This window comes from Arvicanthis niloticus, chromosome 3 (assembly GCF_011762505.2).
Source record: "Arvicanthis niloticus isolate mArvNil1 chromosome 3, mArvNil1.pat.X, whole genome shotgun sequence".
NCBI lineage: Eukaryota > Metazoa > Chordata > Mammalia > Rodentia > Muridae > Arvicanthis > Arvicanthis niloticus.
In genome coordinates this window covers 137,300,497-137,327,758 of record NC_047660.1, presented here as the reverse complement: position 1 = coordinate 137,327,758, position 27,262 = coordinate 137,300,497, and the positions used below count along the sequence as shown (strand labels likewise).

Below are 27,262 nucleotides of genomic sequence, written 5' to 3'. Positions count from 1 at the left end.
GGCTCAGCCCTGTCAGCAGAGCTCACTCTGTCACCCTGTGCCTGCCTCCCTCACTCTGTCAGCAGAGCCCAGGGGTAAACTGGGAAGCATCAGATGGTGGATGGCTGAGCAGAAGAGCCACGACGGCCAGGGCCAGCGCCAGTCAGGGAAAAAGCTGGAGGTGCTTCAAGCGGGGCAGATGAGGAAGTCGATGGCAGATTACAGAAATACACACTCTTAATTATTAACGAGCCAGCTATTGATCAGCTTTCCCTTCTAAAAGTAAATACCATTACAGACTCCCAAGTGCAGTGTGCAGCTGCTCATCTGAAGGGTGACAGGAATTCTGATGAGGGATCCACGCCTCACTTGCAGAGGGCGTGCTCATCTCTTGCCTGTTGCTCTGTCCTGAGGCCCCATCTCAAAGCAGCTGATGCCAGACAAGGGCCTTCACCCACAAGCCTCTAGGCCTGGCCAGCCAGAACACCCAACACAACAGTGTAGAGAGTGTGGCTCTCATAATGTCAGCAGCCTCTCTGAACCTGGAGGCAAGCCGCTGCCTTGGGGCTGGGCAGCTATGTGCAATCTATAGCTCGACTGAGACACTGCCCTGGAGGAAAGGACTGGGCAGTGACTCTGCCCATGGGGGTCCCTGTGCTTAAAGTACCGGCCTGGAAAACATTCTCCATAAGCCAACAACAAAGCAGACACTTCTCACTTCCACTAGTGATGATGTGCCATCTGGCAGTGGGATCTGTGCTTCTCAGAGCCGTAGCCGGGAGCAGCCTCTGGGCTGCATCAGCAGGAAGAACACAGCCGGATGCCATGGGTGCTGTGGTTGAAATGTCAGGAACAATTCCTAACACACTGACACCCGTGTGAGCGCAGAGCAAGGCTCTCAATCTACAAACGAGCTCCTGGGTTGACAAATTGCTCTTCAAAGAAACTTTGAGAAGCAGCTGTCCTAAGGCCCTTCTCCCCTCCTGGTCCCCAGAGCACCCAGGCCTGCGCTGCTCCGCAGACACAGCCGGATCGGGCTGGTCCTCCCTTCGAGGATGTGGCTCACACGGCATGGAGAAACCCAAGGTCCTGGTCTGCAAACTTAAAGTACTTGTCAGTTGAGGAGGAGGAAGCCTACTGCCACCTGCTCCCACTCCCCAGCAGCTGCCACAGGGCTGGCTCTCCCACCTCAGACCTTATCTGTCACACAGGACGAGCTCCGGCTCCATGCTCAGAAATGCTAAGCCACTCGCTGCTAAGCAGGACACCTTCGCTCAGATGCCAGCCGCCCTGTTGACTATAAGCAATTAATACCAGGCCTGGGCTGGGCAGTACGGACCTGTACTCAGGCAAAGGGCTCTGTGTGGTCTGGGGACAGCGAAGACTCTGCCACACCCACACTTGCCCTGTGCCTTCACTCATTTCCCCTGCAAAAGAACCAGGTCATGTCCCAAGACCAGCTGGTCACCACTGAAGAACCATCCCTAGGGGTACGTACCCGGCTGAAGGGGATGCCATACTTCTTCAGGATGATGGGCGAGATGAGCGTCATCTTGTGCCTTAAGAAGGCATCACAGCCCTGTGAGCTCCCAGGGAAGAAGCCTGGGGTGGAGGAAAGCAGTGTCAGAGTGGGTGTCAGTGTGGGAGATAGGAGCAGTTGTCACTCCTGTGCCTGATAACTGCCCGGCAGACAGCTCTCCGGCAAACTCCTAGGCAGATCCCACCCTGTTCACTAAGACAGTCACCAAAGTGTCCTAAGCATACAGCCTCTGAGAGGCAGTACTCCAGGACCATATGGATGGGCTTGGTGAGCTGACAGCGTTTAACTCCTCCCTGAAGGGCATGGGAAACTCCAAAGAGCAAGGATGAGACTGGAGGTCGCCACCAAGAAACAAGACAGCTGGAGCTGCTGTGTGCAGCCTCTGTGACCCAGCACCTTAGTAGTCCACAGAGGAGAAAATGAGGCCACAGGACACAGCTGACCTCAGGACAGGGAGCAGCCTATGTTCTCATCAGGACCCCTCACCTCCCCAAGCAGATGTTCTGTTTGCCTCAGAACAGAACAGCTGTCTCAAGGCTCAGCCATGTCCTGGGATCCCAACATAGATTCTGGCCTTGGGCTCCTTAAGGAGCAGTTCTCACTATAGATAGATCATCCTTTCAGAAGCCCAGGGCAGGCTGGGGCCCAGCTCTACCCTCTCTGAGGCAGGGGACACCTGGTCCCTAGACTGACTGCTCACCACACTGTCCTGTGCATCCTCAGAGGATGTCTACACACCATCACCCCTCTACAGTGAGGATCCCAGAAGTCTGCTGTCAGCAAAGCAGGGGACAGGAGAACTGACAGATGTGCAGCCTCAGAGTCTAAGAACCCTGCAGAATCCCACAGACACTTGCCCAGCCTCCTCCAAGCCAGCACGCCCCTGACAGGTCTCTGCTTCCAGAGCACGTGTTTCAGTGTGTGTACACCCACAGACGTGTGCACAGGGCACATGGCGAGCAGGGATTTGGAGGCCCCGGCTGCTGGCAGGAGGCTGAGGGGATGAGGGCCAAGTCCTCAGCTTTCCTTCCTTGGTGATAAAAGCGCCTTGGTTGAAATTATGACTGCGGCTGCCAGCAGCAGTGCCCCTTTTAATGCGCAGCCTAAGTGGCTGTCATTGGGGCCTAATAAAGGCTCACATCTGAGGTGATTAGCACCCCCACATCAGTGCTCGCCTTCGGGCAGGCACCTCTCCCATTGAAGGCTCAGCTATTCATTCTCTGTGCTAACCGAGAGCCACTGCACTCAGCTCTGCTGTGGGTGGCATCAATGGTGTATGCCCAAAGAAGGTCTTGGGGCTGCCAAGGCTGAAGCCACAGGGGAGCTGCATGGAGCCTCCTGCTGTGTCATCTATCCTGCCTCCGTCTTATCCCTGTCCTTCCCTGAGCAAATTGCTCAGTCCTTCCTCTGGTTCCAGGGAACTTCCCCACCCAGCTGCTGAGAGTATGTGGACAGGGCAGATTGTTCTTGTTGGAGACAGGGTCTCACTATGTGTTCCTGGATAGCCTGGAACTCACTCTGTAGACCAGGAGGACCTTAAATTCAGAGATCCACCTGCCTCTGCCTCCTGAGTGCTGGGATTAAATGCCTGCACCACCACACCCTCAGATGTTTTAAGTAGCCAATCTGAGCTCAATCTGAGTAGAAGCTCAGAACTGAAACCCTGCTGAGCTTCTGCACACACCTGCTGGCCCTTGGAATGCTGACGTGACTACCTGGGTGGATGACAATCTGACCGTGGCTCTCCTGCCATTCTGAGGCCAACCTCAGTGTCTCCAGAGGCCACAAAGCCAACAACTACCTGAGCCTTGCTCACTGGACTGCATCACATGTGGAGAGAAGACACTGTCAGCAGGGGCTGGGCAGCAACTGTGAGCTAGTTCCCGGGTCTTGAGGTGGCAGCGGAAGAGCACTTCCTTTGTGTTTTATAAATGACACCAGTGTACTCAGGGCACCCACAACCTAACCCTCAGGACCTATGTGGCGTCACTTCCAGGTTCAGAAGGCTGTGCAGATGTCTCAAGCTAAGGAGCCTAAGCTGGGAAGCACCCTGGACACCCTGCCCAGTGTCCTCATGGGTCCTCCTCAGAAAGAGGCAGGAGCAGGAGAGGCAAAGAGCCTGGGAGATGTTGTACTGCTGGCACGAGCCTAGGAAGAGGGGGTGGAGAGCTGAGGCATGTATGGTGAGTTGCAGGACTCCCAGGACACCCTGCTGCACCTGTGGTCGTAGGCTCTGAGCTGTGCAGGCACCATGTAGGTGTTTACAGCCCTAAGGTTATGCGCGGACATCGAGGTTGGGAAGCAAGCACAGGGGCCAGCTTTCCCTTGGCCCACACTGTGAACATTGCAGTGGGAGATGTCCAGGTGCTGTCTAAAGCTGGAGGTTACCCTAAGCTGGGCCCTGCAGGAGCCACATCGGCCTTCCTGTGTCTGGGCTGCTCTAGTGATAACAGGTTACATAGACCTTTCAGGTTGTCAGGACTCACGGTGCTTGCTACGCGTGTCTCTAGGCTCTCACACACAAACTTACACCTAACAAAGGAACAAGTGAGCTGGCATGGTGGCATGGACCTGTCATCCCAGCACTTGTGAGGCTGAGGCAGGATTGTAAATTCAAGGCTAATTTAGGCTACAAAGTGAATTCAAGACAAGACCGGGCAATATAGCTAAACCCTGTCTTTAAAGGCTAACAAAAGAAAAACCAACATGGCTAGGAGCAGCTGGCCTGCATGCATGAGGCCCTAGGTGCCATCCCAAGTATCAGAGTGCAGTGAGAAAAAGGGAAAGCCAGGTATAGTGGTACACACTGTTCACCCAGACATCCTAGACCCAGGTGGGAGGATGGTGAGCTCCACACCAACCTGGGCTACAGGTGAAGCCCAGAATCAAAACCAGGGCTTCTGACAGGGCTTGCTATGCCCTCAACTGAAGGCATGGGGGTCACTGATGGCAGACTGAGTACACTCACATTGACCTCAGACCAGGCTAGGGCATGCTGTCACTCAGCCCACCACACCCACCCAGTGCCTCGAGCTGGAACCTCTCTACACCTTGAGCCCTGGCTGCTTGGTTCCTCTCTGATGGGCAGCATGCAAAGCTCTGCCATCATTCTAGGGAGAGCTCCCAGAGGGCTGAGTGCAGGAGGTCAGGATGCATCCAGTGAGTAGCCAGCAGACAGGCACAGCAAGATTCCCCTGGGCTGAGCAGGGCTAAGATACCTACCTATGGCCAGGCGCTCCAGGCGCTTGCCGTGCTCTGGCGGTATGGCGTACCTATGAGAGAAGGGAGGCACATCAGAGCCAAGGACCTCTGGCCAGTGCAGTGAACACCCACAGAGAGCAGACAGGGCTGTCACCTCCAAACCCTAAGGTGGGGAGTCACACTAGACAATGAAGAGGTAGCGGTCACACTGGGGGAGCTCCTGGAGTAGAGTAGGAAGGTGGGGGTACAGCTCAGCACTCTGCAGGGCACAGAGGCAAGAAGAGGATGCAGGAGCCAAGGTAGAGGAAGCTCACTACAGCCACCAGGCCAGAGCAGTTGAGAACTGAGGAGTTTTTCAGTGAAGTAAAAAGGTGGTAGGAGACTCAGCTACCAACCTGTCTTCAGATCTATAGGGAACACAAGAAGGAATTTCCAGGTGCCCCAGGACTCCTCAAGAAAACCTGGCACCCTCAGCCCTAGGGTTACTCCAGAATTTTCATGTCTGGACACACTGAGGTCACACTTCCCTCCATGGTCTCTTATCACTTGTAGCCATAGCCCAGAGCACCATGATGGAGGCCAGCAGCCCCACCCCCACCGGGGCTGCTGGGAAGACACCCAAGACCTGAAAGGAACCAATTTCCAGCTCTGGCCACAATGATGAATGCAGCACCCCAGTACACAGCGCCTTCCACTTAATTAGTGCCTATAATTGGGACTTGTAAAGATAAGATTAATTGAATCTGGTGGCTGCCGAAGTTTAATACATCGGAACACGCCTGGCATTATCGGGAAGTGCAGCCTGCGAGCTGCTGGCTACGGGTGCAGAAGGGTAGCCCTGGGGAGATAAGCCTGTGGACACATGGAAGGGAGCAGCAGGCTGGAAACCTCTGTGCTTTGCTGTGACCAGACGAGGCTACAGAGACTGTGCCTATGTCACCCAGCCACAGGCCATAGCCAATGAGGACCTTGATGTCCCAGATGAAGCAGCCAGGGTAAGGGCCCAGTGCTGAGCCTGGAGAAAGCTGCAGAAGCCAGGGCAGGGTGGCCAGGCCCATCTTGAAGGGCAGCTCTGGGTAGCTGCAGCCAAGTGCATAGCCAACTTTCCCATGGATCCTATGGGGCTCCCAGAGCAGAGCCTCAAGGATCCTGTGTGGCTCCTCCTAGGAGATCCATAGGCCAGAGACCACATGCCAGACAGAAGAACTAAATCGCAGGCTTTTGTCGAAGGCCTGCACTGTGATGGGGTACCATGGACACTCAGGCTCATCCCTGTAAAGGCAGTCTGTGCTGGGAACAATGCGACAGTACTACAGAGGATCAGGAGCACCCGCCAGCACTGTGACTCCATCTCTGAGCTTTAGTAAAGACAGGTCCCTCCCCCTCCCTCTGGCATCAGCCTCCCATGCCATGGCAGCCGTGCCCAAACAGCACCCACATGGGTCCTAGGCAGTCCTGCTGCAGACGCAAGACTTTTTGTATCAGCTCTGGTCACATGTCCTTCCTCCCACCTACACCAATGTACACAAACATGCACACACATTTGCGTGTGCTCAGGACGACCCATGTGCCTAGCCCCTAGTCCTCCAGGACTGTCCCTGATAATAGCTGAGAGACCTATCCTGCCTAGACCACTCCAGTCCACCCATCCTAAGCCATCATGGGTGACATGGCATGGCAGAGAAATTTCCAGCAGGCCAGGCTCTGTGTGGACACTGGACTGCCCTGAGCTAGACACAGGGTCCAGGAAGACCCTTTGAACATTATAGGAAGTCTTCACTATGGTCACTAAGCAGGCCACTCAAGGTCCCAGGGTTCTGAGGTTCAGCCAGCTCCTCCTAGGAGATGCAGAGGCCAGAGACCACATGTCAGGAAAGATGCATCCTTCTGAACCATCCCCATAATCCCCTGGCACCCACCTCCATGTTCTAAATCACCTCTACCCACAAAGTACCTCCAGGAGGTCTACAGAAGAGGCAGCCCCGTCCTCTCTCTCCAGCATGCTGCATGGATTTGGTCTCTCTGACAATCCTATGGGGGACTCTGTATTGGCTGGTGGGAAGACAACAGCTCTATACCTGCATGGGAGGCGTGGTGCTGAGGGCTGGGTGAACGACTGCAGATGTGGCCGCTCTCCCACACGTCAGTGGCTCACGAAGCCATGGGAATCAAGCACAGTGAGGGCTGGGTGAGTCTGGATAAAAGGTTCTAGAGGAAGCAATAGCTGTGGTCTCCAGGAAGGACAGGACAGCTCATCTGGGATGAGAGCTGCGACTCATCCCTGTCTGCAGCCACCATGGCCAGAACCTCACATCAAAGGCTCACATCACCAGGTCCAGGCCACATGGCTGACGCTGGAGAGTGACCAAGCCATGTGGGGAAGATGGGAAGTTGGTCTGGAGAAAACTGGAGACACAGGAACCGCAGGTGCATCGACATGAGGCTAGGAAGCGTGAACTCGTGCCAGCCTTCCAGTGTTGAGTGGTGCTGAGCAGCCCAGATCATTTGAGGGACACGCGGCACACAGCCATGATGGTAAAGTACAGGTGTCAAGGAAGGGGACTCTCAAGGCCTCAGGGTGCCATTCCAGCCCTGTGGGTAGACAGCCAGCTGAGCCCTGGTGCAATAGGATGAGCAGGCTCTGCGGACACACCAGTCTCTTCCTGCCCTCCTGCCTGTCTCCCGCAGGCAGAGGAGGCCGCTATTAATAGTGCAATTTCCGCGGTGTTCTGTTTATCCCCCGGAAGGGCTGACGGATGTGAATAATTACCAGACTATAAAAGCCAGCCTATGTGCTGCTCTAAATCATCAAACAAATAAAGCAAGAAACAGCGCTTCTGAATATAATTTTCCCCTCTAATGGCTCAGAATTATTATCAAGAACAATGAAAATAAATAAGCAAAGCCTTGCCAGTTAAAACTAAATGACTGTGTCAGGAATGGGAACACGGGCTTGGGGGAGCAGGCCTGCACGGGACTGTGTCAGGAAGGAGAACACAGGCTTGGGGGAGCAGGCCTGCGTAGAAGCCTGCCAGCTGCTGACAGTGAGCCATGCCATGAACCCAATTGCCCTCATGTGCCCAAAGCCTTGGGCTTTGGTGGCCTCTGTGTGGCTCCCACAGGTGAGGTGCCTTGACAGGCCTTTAGCACATCTGTGCCCCAAGCTCCAAAGACCTGCTGAGGACCATCATGCTCACTCTTCAATGAGGAGACCATCCTCTAGCTGAGCTCAAGTCAACAACAACATTGAGGCCAGGAGCCAAGCAATGCAGGAGCCTTGTATACTGTCCACTATTAAGAATGAAGGAGGTGACTCCACAGTGCAGATGCAGTGCCAGGTAGACAACAACTTATACAGACCCAGGAAGAGGGCAGGGCACTCTCACCCTGCTGCAGAGGCCAGGCCAAATGCCAGGTGAAGGCCCCTGGTAGAGACATGCATGTGCACACCCCCTTACCCCCAACACAAACACACACCATAGCCTAGGATGTTACTGTAGATTCAACTGCAGTGGCTCTCCAGGGCCCCAAGAGCCAACCTGTCATAGCTACCCTTAGACACAAGCCCTCTGGGCTAAGGACAACAGGGCAGCTCCTGTGCTGGGGTCCACATAGCCCTGTAGGATGGTCATCACTCCCCATGAGCCACCAGCTTCCCAGGCACTGGTGGGAGTAGTCCAGAGTAACCCTCAGCTTAGACCATGAGGTGCCAAAGGCTGAGACAGTGAAGATGCATCTGATGATCACAGGATGACACATCAAGTCCTTACATGGTTCCTGCACAAGGTACCTTGAGTGTGATGTCACCCTCAGAAGAGCTGTTTAAACATCCTGGCTCTGAGGATGAGGTCAGTGCATTGGCCACTACAGACAGCACCTCACTCTGGAAAAGGCCCTGGGCCCTGGGTGGATTCCTGAGAGTCCTCCATGCCCTTCCCACTAAAGACGCAGTGCCACATACCCACAGGCTGTGGCTCAGGAAAGAACATTAGGCTGGCAGAGGTTTTAGTAGAAGAAAAAGGAAGGCAGGCAGAAAACCATGTCAGCAACAGGGGCATGCCAACTAACAAGCTGGCCTCCCACAGTGAGAAATCGGACCAAGGACTGACCCTGCAGGGCTACAGACAAAACCTACACAAAACACCCAGCCCTGGTACGGTGGACACACCTATACCCCCCAGCATTCAGGGGGCAGAGACAGGTAGATAGATCTCTGAGTTCAAGGCCAGCCTGGTCTACAGAGTGAGTTCTGAGCTAGCCAGGGCTGCACAGGAAGATCTTATGTCAAAAGAAAAATAGAAAAGAAAAAAAGAAAACCAGACAGCAAACCACTCCATGTTATAGTCTTTGGATGACAGGAAGATCACTGTCCCCAAGTGTTCCTAGAGTAGTAAAGGAAGACACTGAAGAGGTGATCCAGGAATGAGAGCAAAGTGAGTGGCCATCACAGACACAGCTCCACAATGGAGACATTAGCCAATGAAATACATCAGGAATGAGACAGGAGTGTTCAAGGAATGACGGGAGGGAATAGACTGAGAGCTAGGCAGCAGCCTGTAGGACTGAGCCAAGTCCCAGCACATGGAGACTCCCAACAGCAGAAGGGACTCAGAGCACAGGGCCGGGAGAGAACCAGGGTCTGCAGGCAGGAACTCAGAAGGAGACCAATACTGTGTGGGGTCCAAGGGTCACTTGTTCTGTGTCCCCAGCAACAGGAATGCAGACAAGAATGATAGACAAACTCCCTCCCCCAAGGTCCCTGAGGCCTGTGGTCACACAACTGGCAAAAGCAGGAGACGGTGACTCTCACAGCCCTGGCCACAGCCTGGGAGACCTTGGAAAGAGAGCACATGGGACTGCAGGTAACTTCCTGGTGCGACCAAACAGCAGATCCCTGCAGCTAAGTCACAAAAGGAGGGATCCCACAGGTCAGAGCAAAACCTGGACAGACAGGTATTGAATGAAGGTGCCCTTGAACTCAGACATCAGGAGCACACTGACCAACAGACTGTCAAAACTCACAACGGAGAGGAGGCCACCAAGGATGTGACACACATGGGAAAACACACATGGAAGCTGCAAGCAGCTCCATGAGGGACTAGGCTTCTGTGTATCCCAATTGGATCACTCTGAAAAAAGAGGTTCCATTTGCCTGACACAAAAGGTAGTTCCAATGAGGAACTACTTGACCTGCCTGGCAGAGTGAGGCCTGCCCTTTCCACCAAGGAATCCCCATATCTTATCAGCTTGTGCAGACAACACAAACTGCAGCAAAGATAGCAGCAGCCAGATGGGAGAGGCTGCTCCCAGGATGGAGACTATTGAGCCACTGGCTTTATCTCTAGTGGATCCTTATCTGGGACAATAGGTGGTAGAATTTGGTGTCACATACCAGCAGTCAGTGACTTCTGGTAATGACATTTTTATTGAAATACACAGGGGATCAAGAGAGCTATCTTGGAGGTAGGAGGGCCAGCCACCCACAGGGAAGCTGATGGCATGGGGAGGACAGTGTCTGGGTGGCCAGGGAGGGGTGGATGGCTATCTGTGACTGTCACATCTCCCTGAGGACCCAGGGAGGAAGTCAGACACTGGTGCATTTGTGTCCAACAATCTCAGATAAGGCAGAGGCTGCATGCACAGCTGAGGTGTGAGGCCTCAACCCACCCCCACCTCCACCCCCACCCCCACGGATTTTTAGTGAAGGACAAACACCAAAACTTAAACAGTCACCTGTGGGCCTAGGCTAGATGATACCTACCCTGCACTACCCAAAGTCTGGGAAATGTTCACAGGAGACCGGCCACGAGGCAGGTCCTGGGGATGGTGCAGAGCTGGTAAGGGCCTAGTGGTGTGGGCATGGGCAAGGTACAGAAAAGGCACCATTGCAAAGGGTTCCTGGACCATGTCGCAGACAACCAAGAGCCCTGTACACAGCCATCAGCCTGGACTCACAGTCTGACGCAGTAACCCTGTGTCAGCAGTCTCCTAAGCCAGGTTCGGGACTCAGCCCAATCACTGTGCTCAAATACTGAAAACAAAGGATTAAGGACAGGTCCTCTGGGAACAAGGGGCGCTGTTCAGGACAAAGAGGGTGTAGGTGGAGACAGGAGATACTCCTGGGACCTATGTGGCCCATATACACTGTGGCCTGCACGGTACGCAGCGTGGACAGCAGCCCTGTGATCACCCAGGTCTCTCTGTGGTGAACCCAGTGTAGACCCAAACTAGCCTCCCTTCTCCATGTCCGCACAGCGCCTAGGAGCACTGTTGATACCACAGATGGGCCTGGTGTTCTGCTTTCTTTACAGCCACAGGCTCAGCTTCATAGACGCATAGCCCCACTGAAGCCCCACAGAACACTCAGACATGAAGCCTCTGGAGGGGCCTTTTGATACACCTAGCCTGCTCCAGCTAAACTAGGGACATTCCTAGCACAGAGACCCTGTGGTCTCCTGCACCTGAGCTGTGCGATATGTCATAGTGCCAACCCTAAAGATGTTGAAACAATACAGGGCCATGTGCTAGTCCTAGCTAGAGGAGCTGAGGACAAGCTGGTAGTAGCACAGCCACTGACATAAACAGTATGTAACAACACTGTGGACATCTGTGGGTATCCAGGGTCTAGAGTCCATACTCGGAGCTCTTTCGTGGGTAACAGCCTCGGCATATATAGGTGCTGACAGATCTGGAGTGGCCTGACTACCTCAAGCCAGCTGGGCCAAAGCTCATGCCCACAGGCAAGTGAGTTAGCTGACGCTCACCCCTGACAGCTCTGCAGGGACACAGGTAGAGAGCAAGCTGAAGCAGCATTAGAGCTGTGGGCTTGTCCAGCAGCCAGTGTTGGCCGCCCATCCCCCATTACCAGCCTGGAGCTAATGCTGGGTCAACTATGCTGTGGGGAAATGGGAAGCTGGCAGGGACAAAAGCCCTTCCAAGCTCTCTTCAGGAGCAAGTTTTCTGAGAGACTCATAGCCAAGTGAGGTTTGTCCACCTGAAGGAGGTGTGATGGGGGCAGGTCCTGCACAATGACATCCCAACAGTCATCAGCAGACCCCCGATACAGCCCTGCAAAGGTGAATTCCCAGCAGGAAGTATGCCAGTCATTGCTTCCCCTGACAGACCAGCTCTTACACATGGTTGGAGACAAGACTGACCCGTATATACGAAGCTCAGAAATGGCCCTTCCCAGGCTATGCAGCCCAGGGACAGATGCATGGAGTTCAAGGACAAATAGGGGCAGCTCAAGCCCTCAAAGCCAGGACAGCAGCACTGTGTACAGAGGGGCAGTGGGAACTCAAAGGCTGCTGCAGAACACCATCGCCAACGCACACACGGAAAGTGCACACGCACACACACCTAGGCCCCAGACAACACACTCTGACCCACAGCACACACGGAGAGTGCACACACCTAGGCCCCAGACAACACATTCTTTGACCCACAGGAAGAAAGACGGAGTTCCATCGACTATCTGGAGCCTGCAAAAAGTACAGTGGCTCGGGGCTGGAGAGACGGCTCCGTAGTTAAGGGCACTGGCTGCTCTTCCAAAGGACCCAGGTTCAATTCCCAGCAACCACATGACAGCTCACTCCAATTCCAGGGATCAGACAGACATACATACAGGTAAAATACCAACACACATAAAATAAAAACAAGTAAGTTATTGTTAAATATTCATTGGGGTGAGCATGGCTTCATCAAGAGATGGCCCCTCCAAGGCCAGGGCTGTAGAGAACAAGGGTGTTCCACACAGCCTAAAGGCAGGCGCCTGCTGTAGGCTGCCTGGAGAGCCCAAAGGGCTCCCACATTCCACTTCTGAGCCACAGAGCCCACACTCCATCTGTGATCCCTCTCCAGGAAGAAGGAAAGGAAGCAGGCGCTGATAAAGAGACACTGTTGGGTCCAGCTGCCGTCCTAGCACAGGGCCACCCTGCTTCTTCATCTCTTCTCTGATAATTGAAACATCTAACTTTAAAGTTCATTTCACCTCAGAGTGCAGTGGGGGACATTAAAGAATGCCCTGTGGGGAGAGGACACCAGCAGATGACCTGAGCCTGGGCCACACAGCCAAGGTCATCGTCAGTATGGCTAGTCTGTGACGAAGGTAACCACAAGCTTATACTCCACATCACCAAGGCATCGAGCAGAAGGGAAGTGGGAAGTCCTCCAGCTGCCCGGAGGAGCTGGGAGGACTTCGTAAAGACACTGAAGAATCTGCGTAGGGTACGATACACTCATGGGAAAGCTGGCGTGCTGGCTCACCGTAGACAGATCCACCTGCACTACCCGGCAGAAGAGCCAGGAACAGGAAGAGGGAGGGCAAGGACAGGGGCAGGGAAGAGGGGGACAGAGAAAGGAAGAAGAAGACAGTGAGAAGGAAGGGGACAGAGAGAGGGAGGAAAAGAGTGGAAGGGAGAGGAATCCCCAACCATAAAAGTAGGCCATGTAGAAACCAAGGAGGGAAACCCACAAACCATCACCCCAGCTCACCAGTTGGCTCAAGAGCCCAGCTCAGCTCCAATTCCCCAAATCTGTGGGGGTGGGGAGGGACTCCTCATAACCTGCAGCAGGTTATTTTAGGCAGAGAATACACATGGCTTTCTGCTCAGCACTGCTTACAGAGCTCTGCAGCCCAGAAGAGAGAAAGGCAGGGGACACAGTCAGCTGGGGCCCTGAATGAGCTCCAACATGCATACGGTGTCCTGGCTGCTCTGACCCTCGGATCCTGAGGACACAGCTGTGAAGCAGAGCCTGCCACAGCCGCGTCTTCAGCAGGGCCCGGCTGTGGAAAGGACGAAGCAGGACGGCTCATCAAGCTAATGGGCACAGGCTATGACTCAGAGCTGCACCCTGCCGCGTGCACCAGCTTCCCTGAAATTGCCCGTCATCATCAGAGCATCGTGGTAGCTAATGACACAGGGCTCGTCCTGCTGTGCCAGGGGCCCAATGCCCCAGTTCAAGCTCAGGCGTGTCACAAGCCTCAGTTCATTATCTAGCTCCAGAGGTGGCTGAGATGGACAGCACAATCTCAACAAGCAGAAGGCCAGAGCCAGGGCAACAGTGAGGCCAATGACCCAATGAGAAGGCAGCAAAGGGCACTGGGCCAGGGATAACACAACTGTCCCTTGCTATCTTCTGTGTCTGGACCAAGTGGTTGCACTGGCTGAAGTACCAAGACCCAAAGGGCAGAGCTTTGGTTCTAGCTGGAGGGTACCCCTGGCTGGCTCTCAATCACCTTACATTTGGGGTCTCCTGGCTTCTAGTAGTCCTGAGGGAGGGAACACACAGTAACTTGTGGACTGACTTTTTACTTCACATGCTTACAGTATCTGAGACAACATAGGTCAGGGGACATGGAGTGGGTTGTACCCTTGGGACATCATGGAGATGTAGACTGGGTAGAAGAAGACCCACCACAGCCAGACGTGGTGCAGCAGCCACACAGCCACAGAGCCTGCTGTAGGCTTTACCAGCGCAGGGCAGCGACCTGGGACTAATGGCACCCTTGGAGGAGGTTCCTTCTACAAAGAGCTCTGCCCTCTCCTAAAACCCCAGCAAGCACCACAGCCAGGTGCTCCAGAGTGGGCAGAGTGGCAGCACAGGGACCAGGAAGGAGCCCCTTTCCCCACCCCCATCCCCCCAGTGGCAATGTCCCCACACAAGAGACCATCACAGTCACTGGCTTCAGGTCAAGGGGGGGGGGGTGGTGGACAGCAGCAGCTCACAGACTTCCACAAGTCAGTCCAGCTTAGACACAGTGGGGCACCTGCTCTTTCCAGAGTACGGCAGGGCATACTTGGCAAGTGGAGAGCACCCACCTCCCAGGAGTCTGTCACATAATGGAGACAGAACAAGGGAGGGCTGAGCCATGTGAGCCCGATAAGAGACAATCATTTCAAGCTGAGCCGCCTCCTGCTGGCTTCATCATCAGAGGGAGCTAGTGGCCCAGCTGACAGCTGGAAGGAACCACCCTCACAGGTGCAGCAAGCTAAGGTAGAGCACAGGGACCAGCTCTGATCCCTCAGTATGGGGCTACAAGGCCCTCAGAAGCCAGTACCACACCAGCAGATAGAGACCCAAGCCAGGGCAGCTCTTCAGCAGAACCAGCTGTCCTCTGGGGCCTTAGAGGGCAATTGATGTAGGCTACCTTCCCTCAGCTAGGCTAAAGGGCCTGAGTAACCATAGTGGCCACAGGAGACTACAAACAGAAGAGGAGGAGGCGCTACTGGGTACCTGCAAGTACAGGCCTCCTCGCCATTTCTCATAAAAGGCACTGTCCTTGGCCTCACAACAGCTGCACAGTGTGCCCACTCCTCCAGAGACCCCAGTGCAAGAACAGCTTTCTATAGAGAGCATGAGAGCCCACCCTTCCTTCAAGTGCCACTTGCTGGGGCAGCTTCTGGAGGACTAGGCAGAGCCTGCCCAGGCAGCACACACCCCCACCTTCAAATTCCTTGACCCCTAAATCACACCAGCCAAAGCTGAAACAGATGCAGAAAACCTTCAGAAAATACAGGGACCTGTAGATATCCTCATTATCCAAAACCCAGGATGGTGCTGAACCAAAACACAACAGAGATTGACTGCACTGGAGAATCTGATGGAGGAGGGACTGCAACAGTTCCCTCTGAGAGTGAAGTATTCCATTTTGCATGGATGCTTTTTAAACAGGAAGGTAAGCAACTAAAAACAGCTTCAGAAGTTCCTGAAACTGACCAGCTTCACTTGACCCCTCCCTGCCAGAGTGAGCAATAAAAGCTGAGTTCAGGAAGCCAATCTGCCTGGAAGATGCTCAGACCAACTGAGGCACTGGAAAGGATGGTTTGCATCCTGACGTCCGGCCTGCAGGCTCTGCTGTGAGCATCAGGTCCCCAGCTTTCTGAGCTGTCACTCGTGCCTTGGCGATGCAGCTGTCTCGGAGTCATTTCTGCTCCAGTACGTGACCCCTCACTCATATGCCCATCAGTGACCCCAATAAAATTCATGGCACCATGCTGGACTTGGTGCTGTCCATACTAGGAACTGTCATAGGCTCTATTAGCATTCCTTCTAGGCTCCATCCAACAGTTACCTGGCAATAGCCAAGTAAGCCTGGCTTACTATAAAAGGGACTGTTTGGCCCCTTCTTGCTCTCTCTATCTTCTCTCTCTGACCCCTTCCCCTCCCCCACCTCTCTCTCCCTGTGTTCCTGGTCAGCCTCTCCTCTCCTCCTCCTCCTCTTCTTCTTCTCTCCCTCTCCCCACCCCATCTTTCTCTGACTCTACTCCCTTCTCAACTCCCCTTCCCATGCCCTACACTATACCTATATGGCTGGTACCTCAGGGAGAGAGATGGGCCCGGAGAGGCACCCCTCCCATCTCATACTGTGCTCTACAAAACATAACCGGGCTCTCCTTTTTTTTTTTTTTTTTTTTTTTTTTTTTTTTTTTTTTAAATAAAACAAAACAGGCTCCCTACCTGGAGAGTAGACATGTGTGTGTGTGTGTGTGTGTGTGTGTGTGTGTGTGTGTGTGTGTGTGTTGTATCTCTCCAGGAAAAGTCTTGCCACACAACAGAAGGGCTCAGCTTAAAACTCCTCAGTTTTAAGTGCATCCAGGAAGCAACACCCACATGTCGAAAGGTGAGAATGTGGCATTGACTCCTTTCTGGTCCCTGCTGGAGCTGGGGACACAAGCATAACTGGGACCCTATCTTACTGGGGCCCAAAACCTAGCAGGAAAAACCCAAGTCAAGCACATGCCTAGTCAAGTGTGTCCCCAAGGATAGACGGGCCCTATTCTGTCACAGCTTCAGCTGTCAATCTGACACAGCCTAGTGCCCCTGGAAAGAGCCAACCTGAACTGAGAAAATGTTTTTGTTAGACTGGCCTATAGGGTAATGTTTTGATTATGATTGACATAGGAGGGCCCAGCTCATGGGGAGGTACAGTTGCAGGGGGGCTGAACAGGTGATCCTGGGTTCTTTAAAAAAGCAGGCTGGGTGAGCCCTGGGAAGCATCCAGAAAGCAGTACCCTGCTTTAGCTCCTGCCCTGACTTCCCTCCATGATGACATGCCACAGGAACGTATAAGCCAAGTAAGCTGGGTCCTCCCCAAGTTACTTTGGGTCACGGTGTTTATTGCAGCAACAGAGAGCACAATAAGACCCCTCCCTACTGTGGGAGAGCTAGAAAGAGTAGACGCTCACGGTAGGAGACCCCTGTTTATAAACAGGGCCTCCCTTACCAAGGCTTGCTCTACCTAAGGTTGCTAGAGCTCTCTTTCTCCAAACAAGAGGCCATTCTGTTCACCACCGGCTCTAATGGTTACCTCCAGTCACAGGCAGGATACAGGGAGCAGGGATACCTGGACTTGCACCCAGTGTGGGAGAAGGAAGGTGACAAAGGAGGGCAAGCCAAGCAGCCAGTGACACGCTGTGTGTGTGGCCACCACCCTTCAAAGCCCATGTTTCAGTAGCTGCTGGGCCATGGGGCCATGCACACCCTGGTGCCCGCAAACAGCAGAGCTCTCACTTCCCTGCTGAGGTGATTTCTCACACTGGGAATGCTCTAGTCCCAACCAGGCCCACAGCTGGCTCACCAGCCTGTCTCTCTGAGCTTTACAGACCACTCTGATGACTCCTGGAGCTCAGAGGTCTCTCTGAGTGTCCCGAGAGGAGATGTGATGTTGGCTGGGCCTCATCCTCAGCCTGGTTTCTTTTTCTTTCTTTCTGTTAATAGAGTTGTAGTCCCACCACATGGCCCTGGCTGGCTCGGAGCTTTCTGAAGAGAAATCGGGGCTGTCTCCCCTCCTGACACAAGGAAAGGTACAGATGAGGGGCCTGCTGACTGCAGCCAGGAAGCCAGGAGTAGCTGGGGCTTGGGAGTAGGATGGAGCAGCTGCTTCACTCAGAAAGGTGGGAGCGCCATCTAGTGGTCATCATGAGTAGGACATCCTGCTTATATCTTTTTTGGTTTTTTTTTTTTTAAATTTATTTATTTTTTATTGGATATTTTATTTACATTTCAGATGCCATCCCCTTTCCCCATTTCCCCTCCCTAGAAAACCCCTATCCAATCCCCCTCCTCCTTTTTGCTTTTATACAATTTTTAAAATGTTGATCAAAGTTTGGTAATGCTCAATAACAAGATGCCCATACGATCAGAGGTGTAACCCAACACCCAACCTAGATACACCAGCTGCCTTTGACTGGGAGACACGCGAACATCCACCTCCATGTTCCTCTCCCTCTCCCTCTCCCCCTCCCCCGGTCCCTCTCCCCCTCCCCCTCTCTCCCTCTCCCTCTGCCTCTCCCTCCCCCTCCCCCTCTCTCCCTCTCCCTCTGCCTCTCCCTCTCCCTCCCCCTCCCCCTCCCTCTCCCTCTCCTCCCTCTCCCTCTCCCTCTTCCTCCCCTTCTCCTCTCTCTCTCTCCCTCTTCTCTCTCTCTCTCTCTCTCTCTCTCTCTCTCTCTCTCTCTCTCTCTCATCACCTATCTCCTTCCCTCCTTCTCTTCCTCCTCTCCTTACTCCTCCCACCTTAGCTCCTCCTACATATCACCCTTCCTGTTAAATAAAACTTTTCTCTCAAAATACAATTAGAGCACAACTATACCAGTCTGTGTCAGTGAGGTACAAGATAGACCTGATACCCAGTCCGTCACGTTGTTGGCTACACAGACACACTCACCTACACCTGCTCAGGCAGGCAACCGCTGTGCACACACAATCACTGGGAGCAGGAGTGGCCATGGGCTCGGTTTGGATCTGTGGGTGTCACTGGCCCTGAAGGACAATGAAATCACAAGGAGCAGGTCCTTGCCACTGCCACATCGCTTCTCAGGGAATCTCTGGGTCCCAAGTGACAACTGCCATAGCTGTCCTCCACAGAGGTGGCAGCAGAGTACCATGGGAGGAGTCACATGGCTGGACAGGTCTACACAGAGGATGGTGCCACCAGAGGCTGGGGGCCACACCAGGGGTTGAGGGCATAGACCCGGCAGCTGTGAGACACAATCACCAGCCTGCTGCTGTAAAACATGTTTCCATAGACAGGGACCTTGTGAGCGGAACCTACAGAATGGGTATAAGTGTGTAGTAGCTCAAACACCCCGAAGGAGCCCACAGTGAGCATGGTACCAATCAGTGTTAACTGTTGAACAGAAAAGAGAGAGAAGCACAGGGGACAGGCCTCCAGGACCACCTGTGAGGTTATCTTGACTGTGCTACCTGAGGACAGAAGCCTTGCACCAGCCCTTGGGTTGGGATCCTGGATCACAAATGAGGAGAGGGACCTGCACCAGCATCCATGTAATCCCCTTCCTGTCATGTAACTGACAGATTCAGCTCCTCCCCCTCATGACAGTAGAGTCAGGCAAACCCTTTCTCCTCTGTTGTCTTTGTCAGGATTTTGTTACAACAGGAAAAGCAGCTAAGAGCCAGAGCTGACAGTGCTACCCACACATCCCTGACCTTCTCCCAGGACTGTCAGAGGTCACCTCCCCATGTACAGGGGACTGAGCATATGGGGGTTGTCCTGGATGACCAGTATCACCACAGAGCCCTCAGACAGAGGCAGAACAGTCAGAAGCAGAGACTGGGAGACGCCTCATGGCCATGTCTGAAGGAGTAAGGGAGCCCAGAGCCAAGGAATGCAGGGCCTCTGATGCTGGGACAGTACAGTGCATAGCTCTCTATGGCTCTGGGAAACCAGGAAGCAGCAGACACAACACTAATGGGATTTCTCACCTCCGTAACTGCAAGAAAACACTGCTAGGACTCATGAGGCATGAGAATATCAGAAAGAGAGAGAGTTTTAGGGACACACTTTCCCATCCAGCCCAACTCCAGCCCAGCTAGGCCGTCAGCTGGCTGCAGAACAGTGCAGGTTCACATCAAAGGCATTCCTATCAACAGAGCTATATCTCCCAGGGAATGAAAGCTGCCGAGCTGAGCATGGACTCCCCTGAACAGCAAGGCGGCCCAGCAGGCAGCCCTGTCTAGAGCTGAGCAACAGAAGGGAGGCCTGCTGAGAGCAAGGTGTTCCTGTCACACCTGGAGCCTCGGGGAGGTTCTGGACAATGGGGGACAGAAGGACCACACTGTGTGGTTACAGGGTGCAACTAAGGGGAATCAGACCCCTAGTTTTCAGTGCTCAGAGGAAGACCTGAGCTGTCATCTTATCCTCCAAGGAGACCACAAGAATCCCAGACACAAAACACTTGAATGGAACAATTCTGCTGGCAACTCACTCAGCCTCCAGGTCCCACAGGAACCAGTCCCTGTAATGTGGCTGGCAGGTGACACATCCATTGGCCTGGCAGAGGCTTGGGCAAGACCACAGCCCCCTATTTACTGCCCAGGATGACAGAAGTGCATGTGGGTACTTGCTATCAATAAGGTCAGAGTCCTGGGTCAGTGACCTCCCCCAAGCCAATGAGTGAACTGGAAGTTCCCCATAGTGGCCCCAACCATTAGGTCTCTCCATGGCTCACAGCCCAGCACTTACCAGGACTTGGGCTCGCCAAAGTGCAGGTAGTTGATGCTGTAGAGGTCCATGTCCTCTGTGTGCCAGGCAAACGTGGTCTTCCACATGCCAAAGTACAAGTAGGGTGTATTCACGCCCTCAATGATGGTCCCGCATTCGCGCTCCACCATGTCCAGGATGGTTCTCAGATTGCCGATGTTCCACTGGGCCACGTCCTATGGACAATGAGTGTGCAGTCAGCAGAGTCCTTCCAGGTGTGCCTACCTGTACCTAACTGGCTGCACAGTCACCCGAGGTACAGCAGGATGAATGAGGTATGTCAGCATCATGTCCCCAGGCTCTATGGTCCTTCAGAGAGGTCAAGGGGCCTAGGGTCATGGGCTCATTAGGGCTGCTTGCACTCCACACTCTCACATACCAGCCCACCCTTCCTGGAACAGCAGGTTACACATTAGCACATGTCAAGGGACAACTACAACTTGGCAGTGACCTCCATACCTCTAAGTAACACTGAAGGACGATCTCCATGTGGAGTAATCCCTTCACAAGCATGTGAATCCAGGCCCAAATGACAGCCCTTCCAGAACCGTGCATCACACAAGACCAAACAGCTTCAGATAGACACAGGCTTATGGATGGAGCCTCCACCTTGACCCAAGCTCTTGTCAAATGCTGTGAGCTGGAGCTAAGGCACACTGGGAGCGTCAGGTACCTACACCTAAGACTGTCCCTAAGAGAGCCACCAGGGTGCATGCTGGGATCTCAGCAGGGTGATCCTGGTAGTACCCAGTCCCATCAGAAGGACAGAACCTTTTGAGGTTACAACAGTGTAATAGCAGCAGGTCATTATGCACAGACAGTTTTGCTGCTGGCTGGCAGCTGGAAAGCAGACCGGACCAGCAGGTCCACCTTTGATCTAGACCTCAGAGAAACACAGCCCTCATCCACATGGACCTAGATAGGACCAACAGGAGCCCAAGCAGGCCTCAGCCCACACATCTATTGCCTGACAGATGGGGTCATGCTGTGTGGTCTGTCCGCTGTGATTGTTTGTGGAGCTGGGTCTATTTTTTGGGATGATGGGCATAGCTGTAGCTGTACAGCTCTGTGAGTCCACTAGAGTTCACTGAACCCTGTGCTTCTAACTGCTGTGCTGTGGCTCATAGGCTGGACATGGCCAAGCTGCCCTTAGAAACAATCACAGCTATTGAGAGGACCCACCATGAAGGTCCCTGACACCAAGCCTGGTGATCCCAGTTCAGAGACACAGAGAGGCCAGACACATGTGCCTATACACACACACACACACACACACACACACACACACACACACAAAAAAAAAAAAAAAAACAGACACACTCACACCACACACAACTTATAAAAACACAAAAACACCAGGAAGAGGACTCAGTGGGAGGCTTTGAACGCAGCCCCAGTTCCAATGCAGAAAGCTGGCTCTGACACTATACACCCAAAATCCCAGCCCTGAACAAACACAGGGGGGTCCCTCAGTCTGCTGGCTAGCTGGTCTAGCCTGATGGGTGACCTCCAGGTTCAGTGAGACTCCCAACAGATCAGGCAGGCCAATGACTGGGGGGGTAGCTCAGCACTTAAGAGATTAAGAGTCCGGCTGCTCTTCCAGAGGTTTGGTCCTAGGCTCCATGTGGAGGCTCGTATCAAAAACACCCCTGCTCCAGGGGATTCAACATATGTGCAGGCAAAGCACTCATACACACAGAATAAAAAAGTACATTAATACAATTTTAAAACCCAACAATAAAAAACACAGTAGGCCAAGTAACCCTAAGAACTCAGGGTAGAGTTTAGAGTAGGCATACCTTCTTGAGGTTGAGGTGAGCTTGTGTACTCAGTGAGACCCTGACCCCCACCCTCCCCCCACAAGAAATCCAAAGTAGACAGGGCCTGGATCTGAGAAACACAGCTGAGATTGTCCACTGGCCTCCTATGTGCACATGTGCGCATGTGCACACGTGCACACACACACACACGCACACGCACACGCACACGCGCACACACACACAGTTGAACAAGAGACCCTCCAACAGCAATGTGGTGAGGAGCCAAGGCCGTAGCTGACCGCTGGCCAGGAGAAGGTGGCAGCTGCCAGCAGCAGGCTGGGATGCTGTCACAGCTCCACACTTCAGCAGCCCCACCACAGAGAAGGTTCAGGCTGTGGCCTCCTATGCAGCATGACACCCTAGGTCAGAAGCCAGCACAGCCCTGCCAAGTAGTGTCTAGGGACAAGAGGTGGGAGCTGCTGGAGTTGGGGAGGCCCTGAGAAGAAAGGCACAGCCACTTTCCTCCCATCCCCGGAGTCTGCTTGGCGGCCGAGTGTGGCAAGCACTTGTGGGCACTCACATCGTCATACAGGGAGCCGCTGATGTCGGCCCCGTAGATGGGTGAGACAAAGGTCAGGTTCTTCCAGTACTTGCGTTCCAGGTCATCAAAATCCTGATGGCGTGGGGTACAGTACCTGGGGACAGTGCAGGGCTTCAGGTTAGGTTCTGGGCAGTATAATACCCTCTAGCTGCCTCAGAAACCAGCTCCAGAGCCAAAGCTGGATGTGCAAGGAGGGGCCGAGAGCTTCAGGAGCCGGGGTAGCCGGAGCAGAGAGCGCGAGGACGTGTCTGAGCATGCTGTGACTGTCGGCCTCAAAATGCATGCAAGCAGGCGGAGGTTTCAGGAAGCACAGGGGACCTCCACTGAAGGGCTACCTCAGGCCACGTGCCAGGATAAGGAAGCCACCCCCCCCCCAGGGACAGAGACAGGGACAGGGACAGGGTTAAGCTGGGCCTCCAGAAAGTGAGGAGTCAGAGCAGAAAGACTGCTCTCACCACATACTTCTCACTGTTGGCTAGGCGGCGGTACTCCCCCACAGTCATGGCCTTCTTCTGGATGTTGTACTGCGTGAAAAGCCCCGACTGGCCCGTCACCACCTGCTGGATAGGTGCTGGGATGACCACGTCATCGATGTCATCATACGTCTGCCGTGGCTTCCACTCCTTGGGTGGAATGATCTGTGGGGCCAAGAAGGGTGTGGGAGATGCAGCTCCCAAGAGTGGGGATTTCAGGTTCCCAAACACTTAAGTGCCCTAGGCCAGTGCTGCATACACAGGCATCACACAGTCATGACAGCTGTGGCAAACAAGGTGGCAGCTGGGCCTCACTGCAGCAGCCATGGAGACACACACACACACACACACACACACACACACACACACACACACACGACACTGGACAACTGTGAACCAGGGCTGAGCTGGGCATGGTGTATGTGGCTCTAAACTGAGCCACTGCCAACACATGTGAAGGCTGGGTTGGCAGGACAACGCTCTGAGAGGTGAACCCGGGTCAACATGGCCGTGCATGGGATGCCTCTGGCTCAAAGAGTCAGCTCAGCACCAGTCCTGCCCCCAGCAGGCAGGGCTGCTCTCACGGCGAGCGCACGGCAGCAAGCTGCAAGGGAACTCCCAACACCAGGTCAGAAACAGTGTCGGGGGCCCAAGAAGATGGGAGCAAAACCTGGAGGAGGGGAATTCCACACAGAACTAAAGATGCCAGGTGGGCAGGTGGCTGCCCTGAGGAAACTGAGGCACAAGGGATCATCAACCCAGCCCAAGCACTGGATGGGGGCCAGCACTTGATAGATGAGCTAGGACAGAGGGAATACAGAGAACCCAGGCAACGGCAGGAAGGTGGCACTTTCACCCCAGAGATGGGCAGAGTCAGAACTGTCCCAGCGTCCTCGAGTGAAGGTAGAGGGCACAGGTCCATGGCTCTTAGGCTGCGGCACCATAGCCTCCCAAGCCTCCCGGGCTTCCCTCTCTCTCCACTCTTCCGAAAGATGAAGCAAACCTGACCCACAGGAGGCTTGGCTCCAGCTGGGAGTTCTGAGCACTGAAGCCAGCATCGCCAGTTCTAGCCACTAGGAAAGACTACTAGCCCCAAGCTTGCTGATAGCGTCAGACAGCGCAAGTGTAATCTGCTGCCCATGAACTCCACTATCACACAGAAACAACACAGAGTACCACTTCTGTGCACAGGGAGGGAACTCTCAGCTGGGGCTTCTGGCACATGTCAGGGACACCCGTGGCTGTCACACATTCAAGACATCCTACTCTGCAGTGGGTAGATATGCTGCCCAGGACAACCCCAGGAGAACCAGCCGGCCCCAGTGCAAGGACAGCTTAAGACCACACTTCAGCCAAGGCTAACTAACCAGCCAAGGCAGGTGAGGTGGCCACATGACAGCAGCCATCCTGGTGAGCCACTGAGCTTCCTTCCAGCTGGCTCCCAGGGGAAGGAAGCTGACCTCCAGGAGACCCTAAGGCAATACCTCCATGGCTGTCACACCTAGTGCTCACCAAGCAGCCAGGAAGCCCTGGCCTGTGTACCCTAGCACATCCTCAGAACCCTCCCCACCCTTGGGTGGGTCTGGCTCTCACTGCCTATAGCAAATACCCTCTCAGCTCCTTGGGGGTTGATGACAACAGCTCTGCTGCCAGCAGAGCCCCCAGCCCAGACATAAACACACACACGCTCACACACACACACACACACACACACTCACATTCTTACATGGATACCCACACATGCACACACACATGCTCACACACACACATGCTCACACTCTTACATGGATACCCACACATGCACACACAGAGACTCAGAGTCTTACACTCACAAACACATATGCACTCACATTCTTACACTAGACATACACATATACACATTCCTACACAGACACCCACCCACACATTCACATTCTTATAGACATGCACAAATCCACTACAGCACACACAGACACACCACACACACACACACACGCACACACAAACATGTCCGCACACAAACCAGTCAAGGCTGATGAACCCTATCCCCTCAGCTCACACATGGGCAGCAGAGTGCAGGCCACAGATGCTTCTGGAGCCCAGCCGTCCTCAGAAGGTGGGAAGAGGTGTGAGCTCATGCTGTGCTCTATGTGTGCCCGGACTCAGATGAAGTCAGTCTCCCCAGCATCCTCTCCATGAACTAACATAGGCCCACAAGGTTACAGAGAACCTGAGCCACAGCTTACTATGACAGCTTCATTCAGACAGGCAGGCCAAACAGCAGAATGCAAAGTTCAGGCAGAGCTACAGGGCCCCAAGAACAAGGTACTTAACCTCTGCCACTTAATCAAGAATTAAAGGTGTCTCCTGGCACCACCCACCCTGGGCAGCTCTGTCCCGAGTAGCAGCAGGCTCTGTGTCCACCCAGGCTGGGCTGCTCCCCAGAATCAGCAGCACATGTGCCCTGGTTTGGTCCAGTAACCCCCACAAAACCAGTGTCTCCATGTTTAAGAAGGTTGGAGAGGCAGTGCTAAGGTGTCTGGGCACAAGGAACCTTGGAAGTAGCATCACACACCTTGGCCAGGCCAGCACGGTGGGCACCCTGTGACTCAATGTAGGCCACATATCTGTTGAAGTCCCTGAATTCATCCATGGTGGGGCGAAAGGTCATGATTTTGCAGCTGGGGTTCTGGGCGCTGTGGTCCTCAGACCCCATGGTTGCAGCAAAGTGGAGCTACACCTGTGAGGAGATCAGAGCAGTTAGCACAGCCCTGCCATCACCGCCGTAACCGCCCTCGGAGACAACAAAAACACCCACAGCTGCTGACGGCAACAGCAGCTGGGCCATGCCTGCAAACCACAAAGTCCCATCACTCCCACCAGTCCAAGAGCCAAAGTGACACCAGTTGACTAAACACACAAGAATCCTCCTTCCAAAGCTGATGGGGTCCCAGAAGCTGTGTATTTTCCAATCAGAGGTCCCTAGAGCCCAGCACTGTTCTCAGCAGGGACCTTCCCATGTGGACCTGTGGCCTTAGGTCACCACATCCACCCAGGAACCCTGTGCACACACGTGAGGGCTTGTCAGAGGGTCACTTGTGCACAGGAGTCAACTGTTTGGACTCCATCAAGCTATTCTTGGAGCCCTGGACCAGGAGGGCAAATCCAACCCATCTGAGCCAGCCCAAGCCACAGCCAACATCAACTTACCTGTGCTGGCCTCCTACCCGACCCTTGTAAATGGATCTTCTCAGCCAGGTGCCCTCTCCTCACTGAGAGATCATATGGTCTGCAGCCCAGGGTCCAGAAAGAGTTGTGGAGTTCGCTCCTCCTAGAGACCCCACCCCCCCCAACACACACACAATGGCTCCAAAGTGAGCATAGAGGAAAAACTCCTGTGCAATTCCCAGAGTGTCCACAAGGTGGCAGTACATGCCCATAAATGGAGTACAAGGCTTGGGTACAGCCGTGACCTAGGCCAGAGATTAGTGGCTGGGCACCCAAAAACCACAGCCCTGCTGGTCTCTGGAGAGGAATAAGTGTCCCAGGGTGTCTTCCCAATCTCTCTTGCTCCTGAAGGTCCCTACCCCTGGAGGTCTGATACCTCAAACTCCCTGGTGACTCCCAGCTGACCAGAAGGCTTGGGCCATCATCTTGAGAGGCCCCATGACTTAATCTCGGTCCCCAGCAGGGAGATAGGTTCCTCTCTGAGCCGGTTCTAGGGTGTGGCTGGGTCCATCTTGGGGTTCCCGGACAGGTCCTACATGCACAATTTGCCCCTAGAATGCTGACTGTCCCACTCCTCTTACTCTCCTAGCTGTGTGCCAGCTGAGCGTGACCCTGGAGCACAGGAAGCCCGCATGCTGTGGTGGAAGCACCGCCCAGTCCTCCACATGCAGCCTCCCCTGGCAGCCCTGCCCTCCTTTCCTTGATCTGGGTGAACAGCAGGGATGGGATGGGAACAAGAAGGGCTGGCAGAAAGAATAAGCCCTGAGGGCCTTGCTTTGGTCAGCTGGACTGCAGGAAGGTGGGCTGACAACCCAGGGCACAGAGGCCAAGGCTGGCTGGGAGCCTGGGGCTATGGCTGGTAAGTTTGTTATTTAACTTGGGAGATGAGAAGGGTGGGCAGCAAGGCCACAAGGGCAAGTGGACAGTGGGCTTGGCACAGCACCAGGAGTAGACAGGCTAGCCAGACCAAGTGCTCCCAAGAGCCAGCTGTCAGGAAAC

At 54.1% G+C, this 27,262-nt stretch overlaps 1 protein-coding gene across 5 annotated transcripts in view; it reads right to left on the bottom strand.

The window, feature by feature from the left end:
* Kdm4b (lysine demethylase 4B) overlaps window positions 1–27,262 on the bottom strand; it is a 78,660-nt gene that overhangs the window by 31,270 nt on the left and 20,128 nt on the right. For 4 of the 5 annotated variants that reach the window (XM_034497441.2, XM_034497438.2, XM_034497439.2 and 1 more), the window contains exons 3-8: window positions 25,611–25,775; window positions 23,046–23,221; window positions 22,563–22,677; window positions 20,205–20,398; window positions 4,742–4,791; window positions 1,478–1,581 (exon numbers count right to left, since the gene is read on the bottom strand). In XM_034497441.2, the coding sequence (XP_034353332.1) occupies window positions 1,478–1,581; window positions 4,742–4,791; window positions 20,205–20,398; window positions 22,563–22,677; window positions 23,046–23,221; window positions 25,611–25,751 (780 nt within the window). In that variant the 5' untranslated portion in view covers window positions 25,752–25,775. Of the gene's footprint in view, window positions 1–1,477; window positions 1,582–4,741; window positions 4,792–20,204; window positions 20,399–22,562; window positions 22,678–23,045; window positions 23,222–25,610; window positions 25,776–26,245; window positions 26,367–27,262 lie in introns of all 5 variants that reach the window. The other variant, XM_076932003.1, reaches the window with a different exon arrangement.